General features: G+C 40.7%; 4 protein-coding genes across 6 annotated transcripts; 1 reads left to right on the top strand and 3 right to left on the bottom strand.

Annotated features, from left to right (window-relative positions):
- Window positions 1-1102: 1102 nt before the first annotated feature.
- Window positions 1103-4202, bottom strand: fndc10 (fibronectin type III domain containing 10). Of its 2 annotated transcripts, none has more exons than XM_034223891.1 (3): window positions 4106-4202; window positions 3500-3942; window positions 1103-2403 (listed from the first exon to the last, which is right to left on the bottom strand). In XM_034223891.1, the coding sequence occupies exons 2-3, from the start codon at window positions 3791-3793 to the stop codon at window positions 1684-1686; spliced, it is 1014 nt and encodes a 337-aa protein (XP_034079782.1). In that variant the 5' UTR covers window positions 3794-3942; window positions 4106-4202; the 3' UTR covers window positions 1103-1683. The 2 variants fall into 2 exon arrangements, with proteins under 2 accessions (XP_034079782.1, XP_034079783.1); XM_034223892.1 differs by having other exon boundaries at window positions 3500-3939; window positions 4106-4191.
- Window positions 4203-6204: 2002 nt separating this feature from the next.
- On the top strand, window positions 6205-7395 carry LOC117551135 (olfactory receptor class A-like protein 4). Its single transcript, XM_034223867.1, has 2 exons — window positions 6205-6291; window positions 6370-7395. Exons 1-2 carry the CDS (start codon window positions 6205-6207, stop codon window positions 7393-7395), a joined length of 1113 nt encoding a protein of 370 aa, XP_034079758.1.
- Window positions 7396-7455: 60 nt separating this feature from the next.
- LOC117551134 (olfactory receptor class A-like protein 4) lies at window positions 7456-10900 on the bottom strand. Its single transcript, XM_034223866.1, has 4 exons — window positions 10092-10900; window positions 9524-9787; window positions 8504-8749; window positions 7456-8110 (listed from the first exon to the last, which is right to left on the bottom strand). Exons 1-4 carry the CDS (start codon window positions 10374-10376, stop codon window positions 7898-7900), a joined length of 1008 nt encoding a protein of 335 aa, XP_034079757.1. The 5' UTR covers window positions 10377-10900; the 3' UTR covers window positions 7456-7897.
- Window positions 10901-11180: 280 nt separating this feature from the next.
- On the bottom strand, window positions 11181-21335 carry LOC117551032 (von Willebrand factor A domain-containing protein 1-like). 2 transcript variants are annotated; one of them, XM_034223699.1, is made up of 5 exons: window positions 21070-21335; window positions 15044-15583; window positions 14629-14901; window positions 13854-14129; window positions 11181-13653 (listed from the first exon to the last, which is right to left on the bottom strand). In XM_034223699.1, exons 1-5 carry the CDS (start codon window positions 21149-21151, stop codon window positions 13355-13357), a joined length of 1470 nt encoding a protein of 489 aa, XP_034079590.1. In that variant the 5' UTR covers window positions 21152-21335; the 3' UTR covers window positions 11181-13354. The 2 variants fall into 2 exon arrangements, with proteins under 2 accessions (XP_034079590.1, XP_034079589.1); XM_034223698.1 differs by having other exon boundaries at window positions 11181-13656; window positions 21070-21334.
- Between the last annotated feature and the right edge of the window lie 405 nt (window positions 21336-21740).

Genomic DNA, 21740 nt, shown 5'->3' with positions numbered 1-21740 from the left:
ATAATTAAATGTTGAGGAGTGAGTAAGAGAACTAAATAATTGGTTGAGCAGGAGCTGTATTACTTTGTTGCTGCAGCAAATGTCAATTCTCCAGCTTTTCACATCAATAACACCAAGTACTCTCGTCCATCTTATCAACTTAGTCTTGAATTTAAGGCATACTTTGAGTTTATCCAAATTAAAAAACAATAACACATGTGATCACAATATTAATTTGCCAAATACAATTTTGAAAATATATTTGATTGTATTACCTATACCATTTTTATTAAGCTATATTTAGTATTCATATTATTGTTTTGTGTCTTTAATCTGACTCTATGTTGAATGTCACAGTGATAGTGGAGTAATGCTTATTTGCATCTATTGCCTGAAATGTCAGTGATTTTTTTTAAGACAATGTGTTTTCTTGTGTAGGAAACAAAGAGCTCTAACAAAAACAAAGAGCTCTAACAAAAATATTAGGTACACTCTTATTAATAACTGTCCCTTCATTTATATTTTTTTGCTCTTTCTTATTAAGAGATTCATGGTGAGAGAAAAAAAGAAAACATTATAAATCCTAATGAAAACCAAGCTTTAAAAAATGTCTTTTATAAAGTATTAGGATACAAATAATGTACCTCGCAGTGTTACAAATACTCTTGATATTGATTGTAATATTGAGTTAGAAAATAACATGCTGTATATCCTACAACTATTTATTATTGTTGGAAAATTCCATAAATGGAGCCAAGCCAACTTCCCTGCAATTTATTAATGAAACGAAAATGAAACAATTTAGCACCATCTTATGGTAAAAACTAAAAAAGTTTTTTCTCTGTATATGAAAACATGTACAATGAATCAAGTGAAAAAAAGAAAAACTTTCATCTTTCATCTTACAACTTTTTCTCTGTATTTATATATTTTCCCTTTACTTTCAATATAATCACTTTAAAATAACTAAATAACGAGATCAAGCCTGAGTGGTTGACCAGCATCTGCCATAGCAAAAGTTAGTTTTTATACAGATATTTTGAATTTGTGTCTGGAATTGATTGTTTGTCCAGGGATGTGAGGATGAACACATGCACACAAGAAGGAAGACAAGAGAGCTATCAAGTATTACAAGTGACTTCATGGTACTTTATTCACTGACAGCAGGACATAAATGCTTTCCAACTCAAGATTTTTGACAAAGTATTTGGATATTTAACACCAGATTGTATTTTCCTTAATTTTTTTTGAACAGAGGTGGACCTAAAAGCAACTATACGGTGGAGTGAAAATAACGTTTTATTCGCTGTGGCGCAGCAAGGACATGACAAGTCTGGACACTTTCACAGGCTGCACATTTTGCTGCTGTTTCTGATGCCCTCCACACCATTTCATTTATTGTATTGCTGTATAAATACTGCCAGCACACAGAGTGACAGACCCAATCACAGACAACCTTAAAATAGAAACACAACACAGTAAACTGTATAATAGTTAACTTGGGTTACCAGTTATTTTTGGTTAAGTGAATCCTCGCAGAGGTTGACAAGGCATGTTATTTGCAGAGCCACAGTAGTTTGTGCTTCAATTCAGTCATAACAAATGTGAGCATCACTATATGGCCGATTGAATAATGTATTATTGACGGTGAGGGACCATGATTGGGAGATTAGATGTGGTCATCATGGATATTAAATGTAGAATTCAGTGTCGCGAGTGAGTGTGGTAGGAGTATGTGTGCTGTGTAGCGGGGCTCATGATGTTTTCTGTAATGTACGCCACCAGCAAGCAGATGATGACAAGCATCACGCAAATAGCTCCCCCAACCGTTGTCATGGCAATCACAATGTCCTGCATCCCAGACGGCGGCAGGGTAAACTCAACACAGTCCCGATGGTTTTCTTTCTGAGCTGGATCAGAATTGGCCAAGGAGCGCAGGCAGAGGCGGTATGGGATGTTCTCATGCAGCTCAGTGAGGAGAAAGTCCCTGCAGCCAGATCCAAGATGGACACTGGCACACTCAAACTGAGTGTAGCTTCCATTCCACCAGCAGCTTAACTCGTAGCCTCCCCGCCTGTGTCGTCGGCCACTGAAAACACTGTGTGATGCTCTAGTTTCCTCTCTAGTTACATTTGTCCCTGGCTTTCCACTGCTCCTCTGACCTGCTGCAGTCTCTTTTTTCATGGCGGATTCTGCCATATGGGTCCAATTTAACAGTACGCTGCCATTGGTGAGAATATTTGCCACCAGATTCCCCAAAGACACCACTGTCCTGCAGTCTCCCTTATGACACTCGTACCCAAACAATGTGTGTCGAAAACACAGCTGCCCACCGATGCCTCCCTCGATCACTCGGTAGGCACACAGTGGGGACACCTCCTCCTCTGGGCTCCAGTTTGGTGGCCTGCCAAACCTTTCAGATACCACAGCAGTGGCGTTTTCTCCCGGAGGCCAAGGGAAGCCAGGCTTCCCCTGTTTTTTCGGATTGTAGTTATAATTTAAATAAATAAATACAAACACTTTGTTTTGTTTCGATAATTCTCCTTTGCTGTGTGTTGCTGCCGGCCCGTCTCTCCCCCATTCTCATTGAGTATTTTACAAAGAGTGAAACAAACAGCGCCCCTCTAGATGTTATGGTGAAACAGTAGATTGCACTCACTGTTGCGAGAGGAGGCCAGCCGAATCTAGCTTCCCTTGGTGAAAAAAAATGGAGGGATTGACCAATCAGATGAGGCCCACGTGATGCCCCTGCCAACCTGTGATTGGTCAGGGCCATGCCAAGGGAAGCTAGCCGCCTCTTGCTTCCCTTCAGAGGCGGCTGGCGGCTGGCGATTTGATTGGACACTGCCATCCAATCAAATCACATCAACATCAGTTTTAATACTGTAACTGTCATCACCGCCGTTAGAAATTATCAAGCAAATGAAGCATTATGGAGGGAGGAGATTTGGCGTACTTAATCAAACATAACTTTACTAAACTTCCGCTACAGCAGCAACTAAAAATTAAATCATATGACAGGCAAATGCCCGCACTCGAGCTGTGTACGCAGAGGAAAAAGGGAGAGAATCGGACGTTCAATGAGGACAATTATGTCCGCACGGAGTGGCTAACTGGAAGCGCTAAACTTCAGCGTCTATTTGGCTGGCCATGTCTTCTTTTTGACAAGGATTCGTGCTCCCTGAACAATCCTTGGGCAACTTCAGGATTCATCGACCTTGCCAACCTGTCACGGGCAATTGAGAGGCACGGTAAATCCAAAAATCACATAGATTGTGTGATTGTCTGCATACATTAATAAGTAAAATGCTTAAATTAATAAGGAGAGAGTTTCAGCTGGAGAGTGCGTGCGGACCTGTCGGTTAGATAACAGGCGTGTGCAAGTCCTGCATCTGTGTGATACAAATGTGTGTCAAATGATACCGGGCGCTGTAATCACTCATCTGGTTACGTTATTGACCACCCCCCGACCCAAAAAATGGGCTTCCCCTACATTTTTCCCCACGCCACGCTACTGTACCACAGTAGTAGTATTGTCTCTGTTGGTGTTAAAGGAGAAGCTATTCCCTTGGCCTGTTACCTCTTTTAGCTTTCGTGATGGCTTACTTTCTTGACTTTGATTGCCTGAGCTGGTGTTAGTCTGTCTCAGCCAGTTTATGGTTCCCAAATGATGCCTGTCTCTAGCCCCTGATGGGGATGTTGTTGTTGACAGTGCTGAGCTGCTGCGATGAGATCTGCTCCCAGCTGTGTGGTGTAATGTGCAGAGCAGGAGTGCCGATAAGGCGAGCAGTGATGGTCGTTTTTGGCTTTCCATCTCACTTCCTCTCGTCGAATAATTTTCTTTCACAATGGATCAGATGGGCTGATGTCTGCCATTAGATCAACTCTGCCTCAGTGCACACGACGAAACCCGCTTGAAACACAATAACACGTCCATGGACGAGAGGTTCGGCGATTCATCTGCTATTAAAGAAAAAAAAACTATTTAGTCATGCATGTCAAAAAGACAGTTGAGTATGACCTTGCGTAGGATAAGCTTGCAGGATGAAGTTTACAGCGCCTAAACGGTGATAAAAGTCACCTCATTGCAGCCTCCGACTGGCAGGCATTTATACAAATCACTTACTAGTTTCGGTGGGACGAGAGGACCCGGCTATCGTGCCGTCAGATTCCCTTTCTTCTTCCTATCTGTCTCGACGTGATGCTCCGGTGCTGTGCGAGAGTGCATGTAGAGGAGCGCGCGCCGGTGTGCTTGCGAGCGTGGGTGCGTGCACAGCATATTTGTAGTCATCAAGTAGGCTACATTCTTAGTCATCATCCCACACAGTGCTCTTCAGGTGTCTGTCAACAACCAGAGTCCTGACAGACTGACAGATGCAGAGTTACTTCAACCCACCTGCTGCTCACCTGCAGGCAGAGGCCCACACATCACATCTGCTGTTAGCTATACCTGTCAGTGGTGGACAGAAACCAAGAGCATTCACTCAAGTCTTTACTTCAGTTTAATAATCGGGTACTTCTGCTCCACTGTATTTCCATGTCCTACTTTATGCTTTAACTCTCCAGAAGCAACTATTTTACTTTTTACTCCACTACATGCACATGCTAACCATAGGGTGCTAATTCAAGTTACTTTGAACATTTAGATTCAGCTGAGTAATGCACAATATTATAAATGAATAGTTTATCAACTTTATTGACCATGATACAATTCACAAGCCATACTGTATGGTAATGAAACCACACTGCTCCTTTAGTAGCTGCAACATTAAACTGATAATAATAATCCTTCAATAATAATAGGCTTTTACTTTTGGTACGATAAGTTGGATGGCAGTACTTTTACTATAAGCTGCTATACAGTAGCACACAAGACCTATAACTCTCTAAATTTGGCCATATTGCTTCTTCTACAACAATTTGACTCACTTATTTTGTACTTATAATCGACAGAGACTCAAATTGACTCAAAATGTCACATTTAAAAAATATTAACGGAAGCCAAATTTATGTTCTGAGTTTTACGCTTGTGTTTTTGACCTTGGGGCCAGGTCATTTTCTAATAAGGACCTCTTCCGATTGCATTCATGCTTTCTGTAAACTGCACTGCTTTTAAGTGCAGCTCAAATAGAAAGAGAAGGAAGGGAAAATAATGGTTTGTGTAGAATTGTATTGGTAGATCTTGATGTCGTTTTGTCTATCCATCTCATTGTTATAACACTTAAAAAACATATTGACACTACCAACAAACACATGTGCATTCATTTATACAAAGACCACTCTGACACAACCTTAACACAATATAACCACCACAAAGTGACTGCTGTATTGTCAGATTGCACGTACAGAGCAGGTGACTTTCATTTTGTCTGTTCCCTGTAAAAGCTAATTACTGTTGAATGAGGTTTAAGCCACATGTTCTCTGTATAAAATCAGCATGAACAAGAGTGCCTATAAAGAAACAAATTTATCCCAAGCATGATGGAAAAAAGATGCATCATCGCCCTCCACAATGAATTTAATTAAGCAGTGCTTATGTGAGATTATTTGAAATAATAATTGCCTCGTCCCAGGAGAGAAACTTGGCGACTCAGTAAACAATTAGTACAGGAAAAGAGTAAATAGCTGACTGCTAGGAGAAGAAATGCTGTGTCAGTGGGACTGATTTAGATCCATTTGTCCCTTAAAGGTCACACAGGGTAATTGGTTGAATCTGTTTAATTTGCAGTAAAAGTTATTTTGATGGTATAATTATAGTTATATATTTGTATTGTCTTAACTATGGAACTTCAAGAACTACTCCTGAGAAATAAATGAGCAGATTGCTGGTCCTTCACAAAATGCATTTCCATAAGTGATCATTTAGTATGAATAACTTCATGGGAGCAGAACAGGCTGTTACATAGCAACCCATGGCTGTTGATGCGATCATTCAGACGAAGAGACAGCGTTGCATTTGCAGTAGGTCGTTGATGCGGGAAGAAAACGTGGAAAATGTCTGCCTCTGCATGCACACTCAAATGATATTAGGTTAAATTAACCTTGAGCCTGTTCAGCAAATAAACCTCCTGCGTGTCAAATGTGTTTATCTGTGTGTGTGTGTGTGTATATATAAACGTGATGAGGACCATCAGCAGTGGTAGGGGTTTGCTGAAGCCTTGATGTTTCACTCTGACTCTCACACAAAGAAAAAGCAAAGTATGTCCCCATGCAGAGGATGATGCTATGTCAGAAGACCTCACTGTAGAGGCTTTTCTGTTTGGGTTCTTGGTCTTTTCTGGCATCCTGGGAAACATCTTGGTCATCCATGTGGTGAGATAACAAAGAGACTAGTAATTTTTGATGGAGCTATATGTTTTGGATTGTACTCAGTGTGTCTTGTTGTCTCAGGTGTTTCAGTCAGCCGTGGACAGTCCGTCAGGAAGACTCCCTCCCTCTGACACCATCTTGGTGCACCTGTCACTGGCCAACCTTCTGACCTCACTTTTCCGCACAGTGCCCATCTTTGTGTCAGACCTGGGCTTGGATGTGTCTCTGTCTCCGGGCTGGTGCAGAGTCTTCATGCTGCTGTGGGTGTGGTGGCGAGCTGTGGGCTGTTGGGCGACGCTGGCCCTTAGCGTATTCCACTGCACCACCCTGAGGAGGCAGCACATGGCCCATGGACCCCTGGCTCAGCAGAGGGAGAGGAGGCGGGTCTGGATCGTTCTAGGAATGGTGTGGGGGGCAAACCTGGTCACCTCAATTCCAGCTCTGATATATAGCACCCATGTTCATGGCAACTTCACTGTAGAGCTGATGGTGATCAGCTGCACCACCAGGCCTCTCCTGGGTTGTGTGTGGGAGTTCCCCTCCCTTCAACAGGGCTCAGCCTTCGCCTCTTCCTCGCTCGCACTTAACGAGGTGTTGCCCCTGGTGCTGATGGTTTGCACCAACCTGGCCACACTTCATGCTCTGGCGAAGCACATCCGAGCTGTTACGGCAGGGGGAGAGTCAGGAGGAGCCCATGGGGATATGGAAAAACACGTTTCCAGTGAACGCAAAGCTGCTCATGTAATCATGTCGCTGGTGTCGCTCTTTGTGGTCTGCTGGGTGCTACAGGTTGCTGCGGTGACGTACTACAACCATGACGGGGGACACCACGCTGAGGGGCTGCTGACTGTGGCCCACTTCTCTGCCTCACTGTTTGTAGGATTCAGTCCCATGGTGGTGGCCCTGGGACATGGCAAGCTGAGGAGGAGAATCAAGCGTATGCTCCTGATGTGGACTGAAGTTCTTAAATGTCACAGGGAGGTCACTGAAAACGGGGGTGAATCCCCAAAGACTGAAGGCAAAAAGAAGGGAAAACAAACTGTTTTTATTGTTGAAAAAGATAGTAAGGTCATACAAGTTAAGGGGAAAGTTAAAGAAGATAAATAATGGAAGCAAAATGAAAATGCGACTGCTTTGATAGCAGGGATGCATCCTCAATATGAAGGCACCAACTGCATGTGTCCTCTGGACAGAACTTTTGTCAAGTATTATTTGAGGTTATTCTGAGATATTTCAAGCCATTAAGTGCAAGTCAAGCAGAGACACAGTATGTTTTCTGAGTCACAAATTATTATCAGCAGGGGATTTGTTTTCTTGTATGGTCGAAACTAGTTCATCTAATTCAATCTATCATTGCTTCTTTGTTGTTTCTTTTGAGCTAAGATGTATTCAAATAATCTTTTAGCCAAAATCACATTTTACATGCCTAAAAAAACAAAAGCTCAAATAAAATTCAATAAGCCAAATAAAACTCTTCCAAAATAGTGTTGTACAGAGGACAAATTAGAGAAAAGTACTCAACATGTTGACCCCCTTTAAATGTGTTTTTGAAGTTGATGCAAACAATAGCTTTTGATTAGCGGTATTGTGAGAGCTGCACAGGGCTGTGTCATTTAGAGAGCATAGACTTGACGAACGAACGTAGCCGCCGGTGGCCCACTGCCAGAACAGCCGGTGACATGGCAATGAAGATGATGTTGGCAAAACGAGCGATGACCAGAAGAAACTCTGCTGAGGAGCCGCGGTTGTAGTTGAAATAGTTGACTGAGATGATGCTGGTTCCCCAGGATGCAATGAAGAGCATTATGAGAGCAAGAATTACCTGAGAAACAAACATGGGAAAAATGATGGAAGTAAAACCGATGAAATATGTTATTGACTCCAATAAAAATGAAAAACAATCCTATAAGGAAACTGGTGTACATTTAAATGTGTTATCCTATCCACTAGTTCAGTTGCAGTTTTATTTACAAACTCTTCAAATGTGAAATCTAAAGACCTAATAGAGACATGTGAATAGCGTAAACCTGATAATCTTTCTGAAGCTTGAGAGTGGCCTAGATACTTAGGAATATTGTAAATACAGTATAAGTTGACTTATGCACTATTAATTTATACTGTAAAATACTGCTATTTGACCAAATATAATCACTACTCATCCACATGATGAACATGGCTTGAGTGAGCTCTTCACACCCTTCCTCCTCTTCCTCACCTTGGCTGCTCTCCTCTCAGCAGGCACGCGCTTTATGACTGGTGCATCTGGTACCGAGCTCCTCATCCTGCTGTGGGTGTAGAGCGTGTAGAGGGAGCCCAGGTTGGTGAAGGCCATTAGGATTATGGGAATAGTTTCATGGATCACCATAGATGTGGTGGCGTAGGCGAGGCCGCTGTAGCTGGAGGGGAAGTTCCAGACACAGCCCAGCAGGGGGCGCGTCGTGCTGCTCACCAGCATCAGGGTCTGAGAGAGGAGGAGGAAGATGAGAGTGGAGGAAACGGGGTGAAAGCTACACAGGGTTAGCAATTTAAGGAGACGAATTAACTCTATAGAAACTTAGACGCATAAAAGTAGTTTCAACCCCATTAATCTCTCAAGGGAGAGATTAATGTTGTTTTATGATTGAATACAAAAATTAGTATGATCAGGAAACTACCTATAAATACATTTTTAAAAAGCCTCACTCAAAATGTTCTAAATGCTCAATTCATTTAAATCCAACCATTTTCTCAGGGTGGATGCAAAATTACATACATATATTGAATCATGTGTAACTATGTTTGCTCCACATGAAATATTAGTTGATTAGGGATTTGTATACATGTCTTTAAATTCAAATGTTTTGTTTGTAAATTGTACACAATCTTTTTGTGATAATGCAGTTTATCTTAAAGTAAGCATACAATTATCTCACAACACATGTCATTTCTTAAAAGTCATATTTTAACTGAAATAAATGCAAGCTCAATGTTTACTGAAAGCAGGTTATTTAACAATGCGGATAATCCGCTCTAAAAGCAATGAATAGTAACCAGCTTTGAATTGTTAAAAAATGTAAAGCACATTTAAAAACAAGTAGCAAGGTGTGGACAATCATTAGCTGTGATTTAAGGTGTACAGGATTGGCAAAAATAAAGGCTGAAATATGCAAAAAGACAGGTGTTTTTTTAGTGCATGGGATTTGGCACATTTTAGTTTTTTGGTGCATTCATTGAATCTAATGCAGCAAGCTCCTACCTCGGTGCTGTTTACGTCCCCACTAGTGGAATAGATATGAGCAGGAATGGAGTAAATAAAGTTGAGACACCAGATGAGGCCCAAAATGAACATTAGGGTCTTAGGGAGACCCCGGGGCGCATGAAGGTTCCCAATAGCTGGAGCCACACGCCTCAATGTTTGGAGGTGGAACGCACTGAGGAAGAGCGTTGACCACACGTTGACCGATCGCAGCCACACCCAGACACCCATGAGAAACTGACACCACTCTTTGGATGAGTATAGCTGTAAAAGAAAGTGGTGCATAATCACACATTTGGAACTCTTCCTCACTGTTGTCCCCGTACTCACACTTTTCTCCTGCAGATACAAATAAGTCACCAACCATACTGACATTTAATTCACCTCCAGTGTACTTAACTTTCTAGTTTGTGTAGGGCAAACACAGTACTTCTCTTACAAAACGGGTTGACCAATATGTACACTTTTGGCATATAGACCTCTGGTATGTTAGCTGGTGCAAAAAAAGTAAATTCAACAGACATTTGAACTCACTGGAGCATAACTCATGAACTTAAAAAGCACATACCTCAAGTCCCACGTCTGAGACGATAAGCAGTGTGTTCCTCATCACAGACACCAGCAGGTTGGAAAGTGCCATGTTAATGATAATTATGTCCGAGTTACGTCCCCCAACCCGGTCCACTATGACACTCTTACCAATCACCCCAACCACGGTGGCATTACCAATGATCCCCAGCATCACCAGGATGATGTAAAAAGCAGTTTGCACGGGAGACACAGAGATACGCAGTCCCATCCCCACAAGCCCTGCATCCTCGCCTCCCTCTATGTGGCTGTTAATTCCAGCCATTGTCTCAAAAACTTGTCAACAAAGTTTTACCAAGTGTTGTAAAGTTTAAAAATATGTTCCATCTTCATTTTTGTTTGTCAGAGGAATATTCTCCAGCTCTCATCCTGCAGCATGCTGCAGCAGTACATTCACCCCGCTGGTATTCTGATTGTAGATCTTTGCAGGTGCAGCTAACCTAACAGTACTCCCTCTTGGGGCCAATAAAGGGGTCCATGATCCTGTGTGTGTCATCAAGACAAATACATGGCAGCAGAGGTGTCTTTGTGCTCCGGTCTGGTGAGACAACCACCGTTAGGCTATCAGAAAGCCAAAAAGCAACACAATGTTTTATGCCTTGGAGAGCTCCAGGTGCATGTTAATGAAACACAGGAGATTAATCAGCGTCCCTGAATGCAAAGTGCTTCCTTTGCAACTTCATTTTTTTGCCATCATGCTCTGGGAAGTGGACGTTCTCTTGTTGTGTGCTCTTGTACGGGGGGTGTTCGGTAGAGAAGGAAATAAACTGATAGCAACTCTGTTTTGGGTTTAAGTCAAAACCAGTAAACACTGAATCAGTCCATTCCCCAAAATAAATAATTGTGCCTTTAAATCTGTTTTATGACAGAAATTCAAGTTGTGGTTTTCATCCCTTCCTCATTTAGCATTGCAGAACCACAGTGGTCACTAATTAATTTGGTCACTAGGCCCTGCGTTCCGCTCACATCCTGTAAAAGACCCTTGTTGTCATTCACCTGTTTAGGTAGTGACACTGAGGTACATCCTACAACAGTTTTAACAAACATTAAGGATTGAACCTACATCCAATTATATCCAACAGTATATCTTTATTTAATCTTAACAGTGAATGGTAAAGGTAAGACGAGCAAGACATTCAGCGGGTAAGAGTTAAACAGCAGCAGACCTTGCATTACCCCTGCTGCAAGAACAAGTAACTCCAATGTTTTAACCAATAACACAAATCAAATTAATGGTTACATTAAGTGTAATTGTAAGATCATCTAAAACAAAATGTTTTTTTCAGTCCCTGCATTACATTCTATCTGTGCAGGTTAAATATTATGTTTCCTCAACAGGTGTGTGTGTGTGTGTGTGCGTCTGTGTGTTCAATATAAACATGTACATATAAAGGAAGATGATTTCGAATCATTCTAAAACATGTGTTTCAAATCAGAAGAAGACATGAAGTTCACCTCTAACTTGTTTTCTGAACCTTTTCTGAATTTCTGTTTGCAGCTAACAGCCACTAGATGGTTCCGTAAGCAAACAAATACAAGAGAGGAGAGCATATTTTAAAACTGATTTTTTTGATTCCTTTCTGAAAAGATATATAAATAAAATGCTTAAGGTCACAGTGCAAATCTCTTTAATATAAATATAATGTTTTTCTTATCTTTTTATTTGACCAGAGAAACATCTTAATAGACAAATCTGGAACTGAATTGTAAATATGACAAAAATATATATTCACAGCACGAATATGTCAAAACGCTTGAGTGCTCTTTTAGTTTTCTAAATCTCTATATAATGAACTGAAATGCACACAAGCCAAAATGTGGTCATAGATAATAAAAGTTATTCCAAAATATGTTCCAGCATGCGTCAGCAAAATGATTGTTACAAGTAGTTATTTTTGGGGGAAATAACCTTGCACTGACACTGCTGTATACTGTAATACACTTTTTTGTATTCATACATTTGGATCATTTTCACAGATGAAAACTGCGTTTATATTATTCTAAGCGCTATGCTTATTGAAAAACAATAACAGGCAAGGTGATAATCCTCTAAATTGGCCATCTTCCGCTGCAGGCTAATGCTAAATACGTTCATTTAAGACTCATATGAAAACTAGCAAATCAATAATTACATATTTGAAAGATTACATAATTAAATTGAATCCGGCTTCTTCAGCTTCTCAGGTCGCAGAATATCAGGGACCTTCTGTTTGACTTTTATAGCTTTACTGTAGCTCTACAACTCCAAATGATTTGTGGTTTATGGTACCTAAATAATAATATGCCATTTTCTCATGCTTTATCTTATTTTTTGTCAGGGTTTATTACCAAAACAACATTCAAACTGTAATGGAGTATAGTCAGCTGGGTGAATCCTCAATGTAATGCTTTTAGGATCTAATACCAGTTATTTTTGATCTAATACATGACAGAAGGAAAATACTGGGAAGGACGTTTTACATATAAATAACTTTAAATAATTGCAAGGATAATTTCAAGTCAATACACATTACTTATGTAACAGTAAGTATTAGGCTGACGTAACCTACTGATAAGATTTTCTACATCAATAGTCTACGGATGCACTGTTAAGGTAGGCGCTGGACTAATAGGAGATGGCAATGAATACATAAATAAAGGTCTATTCTAAAGAAACGCATTTGCACTAAATGTCACCTGGATGGGCTCATAAGCTGCTCTTAAGGGAGCTATAGTGTGCAGACCTTTATTTATGTTTTCAATAACAATAGCTGCTTACACAATGATTGGTGCTTACACAATGATTGCTGCCTACCTGCGTAGTCTTGCAGCTGTTCATATTCTTGACTATGTTAAGCAAATGTGTGTGTATGGTAGGCGGCATTCCTGCAAAGTTGAGGATTAAAATGTATTATGCCAGATTTTGCTCAGCCATTGTGTGACAGTGGTCTGTAGCTATGTGATAAAGACTTGTCTGTCACTATAATTAATTTCAAGGTGAACATTTGAACTAAGTACAATAATAATCGTAATGATACTCAGTCTTGCGTTAGTTATCTAGACTAGAGCATCCAGCGCTCAAAATGCTCGATTTCACCCACTTTTTTGCTTGATTGCTGCAGACTGTGATTGTTAACCCTGCTGGCTGGAATCTATCAGGGAAGAGAGACAGGCAAATGGGAAAGTATACTGGCTCTAATGGACCAACCCTGACAAGTATGAACATTATGCAGGAATTAAGAAGAACATTTCAGATAATAATATTCAGCTCAGCGAATCTGTGTGCCTCTCTGCAGTGCAGCATAACCCTTCTCCTCGGCCCGAGCTGTATACCGGAGACACACACACTCGACTCCTCGGTGCGAGGTGCTTGAGGCGCGTTGAACGAGAAGAAGCAGGCAGGTAGAGGGAGGAGATGGAGGGCTTAGAGGTGTAGGTCTGGGGGGTTTGGCTCTCCCAGCTCAGCCAGTAGCCTTTTAAACCTTCTTGATTGGCCTGCCACGCTACCTGCACCTCCTGATGCTCCACTGGGATCAAGTGAAGGTCGCTTAGGGCTGGCAGAGCTGCTGCAGGATAAAAAAAGACAGAGAAAAGTAAGGCAAATATTGAAACCACCAGGGAAAGTAAAGCTGAATGCAGGACTCAAAGGTCAACTTTCAAGCAAGAGAAGTAAACAATGCTTTTAAGCAAAGAGGACAAAATGATCCTGAAGGGAGAACAACTGAAGGACACACACTCACACAGTCAGACATAGTATACATACCCTCTTGAGTGCATGCTCTAACCGACATTGCTCTTTCTTTTCCATTCCTATGCAGAGCACTGACTGTGACGAGGTACTGAGTGCCTGGCTGCAGGCCGGTCAGTAAAGTAGAGTTCTGCTGGCTAGGTAATGTCACGGTGAGGACCTCTCCGCTTGGAAAAGCTCCATACTCCACCGTATATCTCTGAACTCCAGCAGGCTGCAGGGGACCCCAGCTCACACGGATCTGACGAGAACCAGAGTCTGACACAGAAACCACTGTCAGGCCTAAAACATCTGAGGGGAGAGGAGACAGGGGGGAGAAGTGGTGACTGGCTGCAGGAAATTAAGAGTCATCAAAATGTATTTAGGTCTGGACCTGGTGTGCATTAGGAATATTGCTGTGCAGCACTTGATACAGAACACAGATGGTAAGTGCGTTGATGCAAATTAAATAATGATACATTAAGCCAACTTCAAATGTCAGACAGAGAACAGAAACATGCTGTAACAGGCTCTCTAATGGATATCTGTTGTCTAGAAAGAAGTCATCAACTCTCTTCGACACTCAACCTGGTAAATGTCTCCAGTGTTGTAATACTTCTATGTTAATTTAAGCATGTCCAATACGATTTCAACTGATAAAACTCCATTAGTTGAGGAATATTCTGCAAAATGATAAAAACAATAACAACTGAATTTACTTTCTTTCTTTTTACTGTTTAGTCGTTAACCTAGTATGGTTTTTTATGTGCATTACAGGAGCGTTCAAGTATATGTTTTTAAATCCTCTCACGTGTGGTGAAGTTAACAGAGAGTGTGTTGAACAGCCTCTGGTTGGACTCTGGGTGCAGGGCAGCAGTGTAGGTGGTGTCAGGCTGCAGGTTGGTCAGCTCCACCCAGCTGGAGTTGCCTGAGAGAGTGCGTTTAGTTTCAGGGCCTGCTTTCCCCAAAGAGTTGTATGAGATCTCATAGTAACCGCTGTCTACTTTCAGAACAGGACGCCACTGCAGCACGGCACTGTGGGAAGTCAGGTCAACCACACGCAGCCGTTCTGCACGAATAATTTCTACAGGTAAGACAAGAGAAAGAGAGGCAGCGTGAGATAAAATATAGAAAGAGGGTAAGCCTGTAGTGAAAAATCTCCTTTTCTTTCCAAAAAATAAGCATGCTTCTACTCTGCTCAATTTCATATTTAAAAATCCACATACTGATAATGGCCTCCCTCAGGTCTTCTGTGATGATGTCGATGTCATCGATGTCCACTGAGTAGAGGTGAGACTCCAGTGGAGGTGTCACGGCACGCTGTAACACCTGGTAGTTTCCATGTACTGTAGACACAGCTAACACTGACACTCCCTGCGCCTTCAGCTCGGTCATCGCCCCCCCTACGTCTCCGGGCTCCACACCATCAGTCAGCCACAGCAGCACCTTCGGCATGTTCTCGTCTGTCTCTGTCAGAAGCCCCTGGGCCACCCTGAGCGCCGCCTTGGTGTTTGTGTCTCCCTGCAGCTGGCTGACACTCTGCAGAGCTTTCTCCAGACTTTCCTGGTTGTTGTGGACGTCCAGGCCAAACTCCAGGTTAGGGTTTGTGCCCACCTGCAGCAGCCCGACCCTTACGTGCCCACGACCCAATGAGAAGGGGCGAAGGAGAATGGTGGCGAAGTGCAACAAGCTCGAGAACTCTCGGTTTGCAACACTTCCTGAAGAGTCCAGGAGAAGGAGAACATCGCCTTCACAGCAGTTTAAAGCTTTACAAAAAACAAGGGAAAAAAGGACGGTCATTTCATTGCATGGGTCTGGATTGAAAGGGTAAATGGTTATACATTAGATTTATTTATGCCAACCTATAATGTTCAAAGCTGCATGTACAAACATTTTGTTGGCCACTTGGGGGCAGTATAAAACAAGCTCTCAACACAACATTTACATATTATTTTGTTGTACATTTAACATTTGTGCATTATTGTCTTATCCTGGAGATGAGTGAATAATTAGCTTATCCTGGCATACACAGTTTCCTTGCCATGCTTGAACAGAGATTTCACTGCGTAGTCCCACTCACTGAAACGTGAGTGAACTGAGAACGGATGTTCAAGAGGAATATGCCAGTTTAGTGCGATAAAAAAACCGCTAGCGAGAAATTTACTTGAGTCAATCACTCAGAGTCCCTCCACTTTTGCATGCAACTAAAGCGATTCAGTTACAAGTTTTTATTATTTTGAACAGAATAGCTTGCGTACGACACAACAGGACACACAGAGTAGCATGAGCATTGGTTTGGAGTTTCTGATTATATGCTCAACATGAGTCCAGTAAAAACTCTGCTATTTGCTAATCGCCTGATAAATGCTTCTTTATGTTCACCAGCTAGTCGCCTAATTTTTCTGCTGATTAGAAAAGAGTGATTAATAGTAAAGTAGAAGCACGGACAACTAAAAAAGATGCCGAAAGTTAGTACAACTGCATTCAGGTGATAATTCTTTGAGTTTTTCATTACAAAGGACCTCTTTTGTATGTCTAAATTCATTTGTTTCATAAATATATTGTCGTAAGCAGCTTTAAAGATCCCCTTAATAACTCAGTCATAAAATATAGTGGACACAGATTTACGTTTTCTAGGCTGGTCTTATAAATGTCAAAGATGCCATTGCAGTGCTTTCGGAAGCATTAATATAAAAAGTGAAATGCAATAACAGGTATATGAGGTGTCGTTTCATGAATATAATAAACAATCTGCTTAAACGTATTCAAAACATGTCAGAATAATATTGCACTGAGAATACTTTAAATGAAGAAAACAGCAGCAGAGCAATAAAGAGAAATGGGTCCCCACAGACGATTTATCAAACCAGAGTCAAATCTACACTGAAGATAAATCACTGACACACAAAAACAAGCCACTAGAAAAGGCAGTGCAGTGAGAAAAAGAGAAATCACATCCCACACATCGGGATCTCTCCACTCGAATGAACACATTTCCCCGTCTTCACCTTTGATCATTTCTCAGAAGCTATTGCGCTCCCTTTCATTGTCAAAATGTCATCTAAGTGGAATCATTTACATTGATACGAATCAATTCTACCTGCAAGCTCCGTCCTGCACAAGATACTTGTCAAATACATTTGGGGCCTCATTTGTCTGTTGCTTCTGGACACCACTGAGTGTTTCTTAATGACACAGCTCACTGCATGTAAATTCTGGTGAATTAGCTGCTTGTAGTTCATGAAATATTCTGCGTATTATAAATACACTGACATTCGATTTGATAATCTGGTTTGAGATGTGCTTAATGAGAATTAATTAAACACAGGGTCATTCCTAATTGTCCCTTATATATTATACACATCTGTTTTATTGCTTCAATTCTTCTATGTCGTTCACACTCTTTTCCTTTTACAGCTCCTCCGCAAAACACACCCATTATTTTAAAGCAGTAGTCCATAATCATTAAACATTAATAGGGAAGCAGAAAATAAATCGGCTGGAAAATAAACAGGCACAGAGGAAATTAGGGAGAAAAGGGAAATTAGGTGAGGTCAGCTAACATCGTATTGAAAAGCAAATGACAGGAACAACAGAAGAGAAAATACAGGGGAGAGAGGTGAAAGCTCTTTTCACATACATAATATTTGTATATACATGGAGAAAGAGTAGAAGCTGAAAGGGGAAGAGGAGACAGAGAACAAAGAAACGAGAAAGAAAGAAGAGGGGAGATGTGGATTAGGGTTGTTGATTGAGATGTAGAGGAATGTCTCTATCTTTGCAGACATTAGAGAAAAAATACATGTGAAAACGTGTGAGATTTGAGCATGTCATCTGTCATTTAATTTGTTTTAAGCTGTGCCAAGGCCATATGCCACATTGCGCAGATGAACAGGAAATATGTTAATGATTCCTGTGAAGTTTACTGTAAAATCAACCTGCGCCGACATCAAACACACAGATGGGAGCGTATTGGTCTGTGTTGGATCAAAATCAACGCAGGCCTTTCCCAACTAATGGTGATCTAAAACATTTTAAAACATAACATTTATGTTGCTCTGCTGCCTTTAAACCTTTTGCAGAATTTCTTGCATAAAAAGTGAAAGTGAAGCTAAATTAACAAGAAATGCCAGGTATGCAGGTAATTGTTTTTGAAACCAAGGAGGAACGAATAAAAGTCAGCACTGAGCTTCAGTTGCCAATGTTCAAAACAACAGATAAAGCCAGAAATAACTGTAGTCATGGACTCTGAGCTGAATTTAAAGAGTCACTTTAAAACACTTACTAAGTCAGCCTATCGCCTTCAGAATATATAGGATTAAAGGACTTATGTCACAGAAGGCTTTGGAAAGACTTGTCCATGCTTTTATCTTCAGTAGACGAGACTACTGTAACGATGTCTTTACAAGTCTGCTGCTCGGGTCCTCACTAACACTAAGAAAGTGGATCACATCACTCCAGGTCTGAGGTCTTTACACTGGCTTCCTGTCTGAAGATTTGATTTCAAAATACTGCTGCTGGTTCATATAGCATTGAATGGTTTAGGACCAAAATCCTGCTAGGTCCAGAACTCTCAGGTCTTCTGGGACTGGTCTGCTTTCTGTCCCCAGAGTCAGAACTAAACATGAGAAGCAGCTTTCAGTTATTATGCTCCAAATATCTTGAACAAACTACCAGAAACCAGCAGGTCCGCTACTTTTAAATTCAGGCTGAAGACTTTTATTTTTGTTGCTGCTTTTAATTGAACTATTTATATCTTACACTGCACTGTAACTTTTATTCATGTATTTGTATGCATGTTAGCTTTTTTTTTTAAATTGTCTTTGCTTTTTAATGACTGTTTTTAAATGCCATTGTATGATGTGTTTCTGCTGCCCTATGTCTTAATGCTGTTAATGTCTTTCATTTTTGCAAAGCACTTTGAATTGCCTTTAGTTCAGCACTTCACGGATCGGTGTCAGCTTTAAAAAAAATCTGTAGTGTAAAATTCAGCCACTATTTTACCTCCAGACCTCTCACTACTGATACAATGATTTGCTTTCTTGCAGAAATTAAATGGGAAGATCGACTACATTCTCTACATTAAATATGAGACTCAAACTCAACAAAGAGTTAGCTTAGCTTAGCATAGACTGGAAACAAGGGCATCTAGCATTAAGACATCTAGCCTAAGTCTATCCAAAGCTAATTATATTCACCTACCAGCACCTTTAATCTCTCTTATCAACACATTTAACAACTTGTTGTTTAATCACACACCCAAAGTGTTCTGGTTTTAAATTGGCACTTTATCGAATTCACAAAGCAAGGTAAGTTTACCTGTTATAGGGAGTAAATGCAAGTAAAACTAGTTAAATGTCTTGGTGGAGTCTGAGAAAAAAAAACTGATGACGTCAAAGTGATGTCATTAGGGTTTGGGCCTACAAAACCCCTGTTGTTACAACCTGTGGTCATGCAGTTTGAAAGTCGTGAATGTTGATCAGACAGGGATGGTAAACAGAAAGATGCTGTTGTAGTTGCATTGTGGGAAATGCAGTGTTGGGGAAGCTACTTTACAAGCATAGCTACCACTTATTTGACAATAGAATAAGCAAAGCCACCATAGGGGAACTCTAGTTTGGTTTAGTTAAGTCACTAGGAAAAAGTAGTTCAAATGTACTAGTCATTGCATACCTAACAAATAAATATGTTTTTTTGTAGTCCAGGCCAAGGTGATTCTTCCTTGGGCTGATATTCTGAAGTTTTCCCGGATGCTGTGTGAGCACTGTGCGAGCCCGCCCTTTGGCTCAGGCAGGCCCTATACCACATGTTAAAGGTTAAATGTGTGCAAGTGGAAGCTGGACAGAGGCATTATCTGCGAGCTATTGCAAAATGTCGTTAAATTGGTTTAATTGCATGCATTGCACTAATCCACAACACTGGCAAAATGTAGGATTCAGGGTTTCTTTCTGAGTTTTTTTTACCCTTCTTTTTTAAAAGTTGTGGGTTTCTCAACTTTATGGAAGTGCAGTAACAAATTGCAGGACTGCCTCTGAAAGCATTTTAAGGCAGACTGGTGGACGTACTGTTAACTTACATAATGTTAAACTGGTCACGGTCCAGTTTGGCTGTAGTAACTGTCGTGTTATAATTTGAACACATTTTCATTTTCCATAGCTTGTCGCAGTTAATACTCCCAGATCATTTGTTCCATTGAGTCAATAACACAACTTCAGTCCAGTTAATTTTCCAGTTTAAACCTATAAAAAATATCTGACATCACCTGCAGTGGTGGGAGAGGTGTCCTGAACACTTAAATAGACACAGCCGTTTACTTCAGTAGAAGTACAGAACTATTTATCAGAACGATGTGACAAAGGATTAAAAAGTGAAATACATGCAGAAAAATGGCCCCTTCAAGTTTTAACCTATATTATGTAAATGGAATATACTGATGCATTCGTTCATAAATAGTGTTTTGATGTTATAAAGTTAAAACAAATATGAACTACTTGATATTTGTGGGTAGTTTTTTCTGTAACAACATAAAAGTAGTGGAGTAAAAAGTACATTTCATTACCAAGCATAACGAAGCATTATATTTAAATACTCAAGAAGTCTACAAGAACTTTAAAAAATGACTAAAATACAGTATTTAAGCGGATGTAATGAATGTGTGATTCATAAGGAGAAATAAAACACAGAAACTGTTTATATTGAAGCCTAAAAACGTGACTCAGTCATTCTGATGATTACAGGCAATTATATTGATTAGATCACACACTTGGACCATATTAAAAAAGACACACCCAATACATTTCCCGAATCAAAAGTAATGAAGAACTATTATGGAATGCATAACAACAAAACACCCTGAGACACCACTGTCCATGTGTCAACTTGTTTGAACCAGATTGTCAGTGGAAAGGATCCTGGCCTGTTGTGACATATTAAATGCCAGTGATGATCATTAACTCACGTTGCTTTAAGCCAGACTGTCTCGTGATGTAATTTAACTCACAACACATTTTATAGCCTAATGTCTAAATAGTCATAGTGTAAAAAAGTGTGACTTTCTACAAGAGTCCAAAATACTTTTTTTAAATCAAGGTTTAACTTTCAGCCCAGGTTCCACTTACGAAACATCCCCAATCTAACCCCGAAGACGCAAGAGAAACATTGTATCTATTTATCTGTGCACAAAGTTGAATTCGGCCATGTCCCTGCGGGTTTCTTCTTCTGTTTGAGTCTGCCCCGTGTGTTATCAACTCACCTGTGGCAGGTACAGCACTTTGCGTTTTGCTCCGCTGCAACATCGCCCATAGAAGAACACATCGAAGTAAAAAGCCCCTCATCCTCTCTGAACAGCATTAAAATAATGATCAGAAACAGCACAGGCAGGTGAAATAAACAACGACGGGTCTCCCTTCATCGGCTCTCATCGCAGAAATCACTCATGTCTGCACCTCTGTCGCCCTCTTCCGCAGTTTCGCTTCTGCACGAGCCATCCAAACTTTTCTTCAGTAAACGCAGGTGCGTCATGCGCACTACAAGGTTTTCACGGTGCATTTATTTCCTTTAATGTTAGATTCTCACTCAAACTGTTTCACTCTGTCATGTCCGGATTACTCCTCCTCAGGGACGTTCACAGACATTTTGGGGGGCAGGAGCTCAAGTGGAAAAAGGGCACTTTGCATAATCATTTATAAAAAACTTTTTAAAACCAAAAGTTAAATATAGTTGCACATCTCTGACTTACTGACCAATTTATTTTAATACCCTCACACTCACGCAATTGTTTAATACTCAACAGAAATTATGAAATTACTGTTTAAGGACATTACAGCCAAAAAATATAGTTTTTTCTTGTACATTTTGTTATTTTGGTCTATTTTGCCTCCATGATTTATTTCACTCTAATGGAAAGAAAACTTCTGAAAAACA

This window comes from Gymnodraco acuticeps, unplaced genomic scaffold (genome assembly GCF_902827175.1).
Source record: "Gymnodraco acuticeps unplaced genomic scaffold, fGymAcu1.1, whole genome shotgun sequence".
NCBI lineage: Eukaryota > Metazoa > Chordata > Actinopteri > Perciformes > Bathydraconidae > Gymnodraco > Gymnodraco acuticeps.
This window is presented reverse-complemented; position numbering and strand designations above follow the sequence as displayed.

Bases quoted from the DNA above. Each gene is read 5' to 3' on its own strand.
- fndc10 (XM_034223891.1), bottom strand. From the start codon at position 3,793: ATGGAAAGCCAAAAACGACCATCACTGCTCGCCTTATCGGCACTCCTG. The intron at 2,404-3,499 runs GTACAGTAGCGT...GCCACTGCTGTG, and splicing joins GAGACAATACTACTACTGTG to GTATCTGAAAGGTTTGGCAG.
- LOC117551135 (XM_034223867.1), top strand. From the start codon at position 6,205: ATGTCAGAAGACCTCACTGTAGAGGCTTTTCTGTTTGGGTTCTTGGTC. The intron at 6,292-6,369 runs GTGAGATAACAA...TTGTTGTCTCAG, and splicing joins ACATCTTGGTCATCCATGTG to GTGTTTCAGTCAGCCGTGGA.
- LOC117551134 (XM_034223866.1), bottom strand. From the start codon at position 10,376: ATGGCTGGAATTAACAGCCACATAGAGGGAGGCGAGGATGCAGGGCTT. The intron at 8,750-9,523 runs GTAGGAGCTTGC...CTCCTCTCTCAG, and splicing joins GGGACGTAAACAGCACCGAG to ACCCTGATGCTGGTGAGCAG. The intron at 8,111-8,503 runs GTGAGGAAGAGG...TTTGTTTCTCAG, and splicing joins CTGAGAGGAGAGCAGCCAAG to GTAATTCTTGCTCTCATAAT.
- LOC117551032 (XM_034223698.1), bottom strand. From the start codon at position 21,151: ATGAGGGGCTTTTTACTTCGATGTGTTCTTCTATGGGCGATGTTGCAG. The intron at 15,584-21,069 runs GTGAGTTGATAA...TTTTTTGTAAAG, and splicing joins AAGTGCTGTACCTGCCACAG to CTTTAAACTGCTGTGAAGGC. The intron at 13,657-13,853 runs GTATGTATACTA...TTTATCCTGCAG, and splicing joins TAGAGCATGCACTCAAGAGG to CAGCTCTGCCAGCCCTAAGC.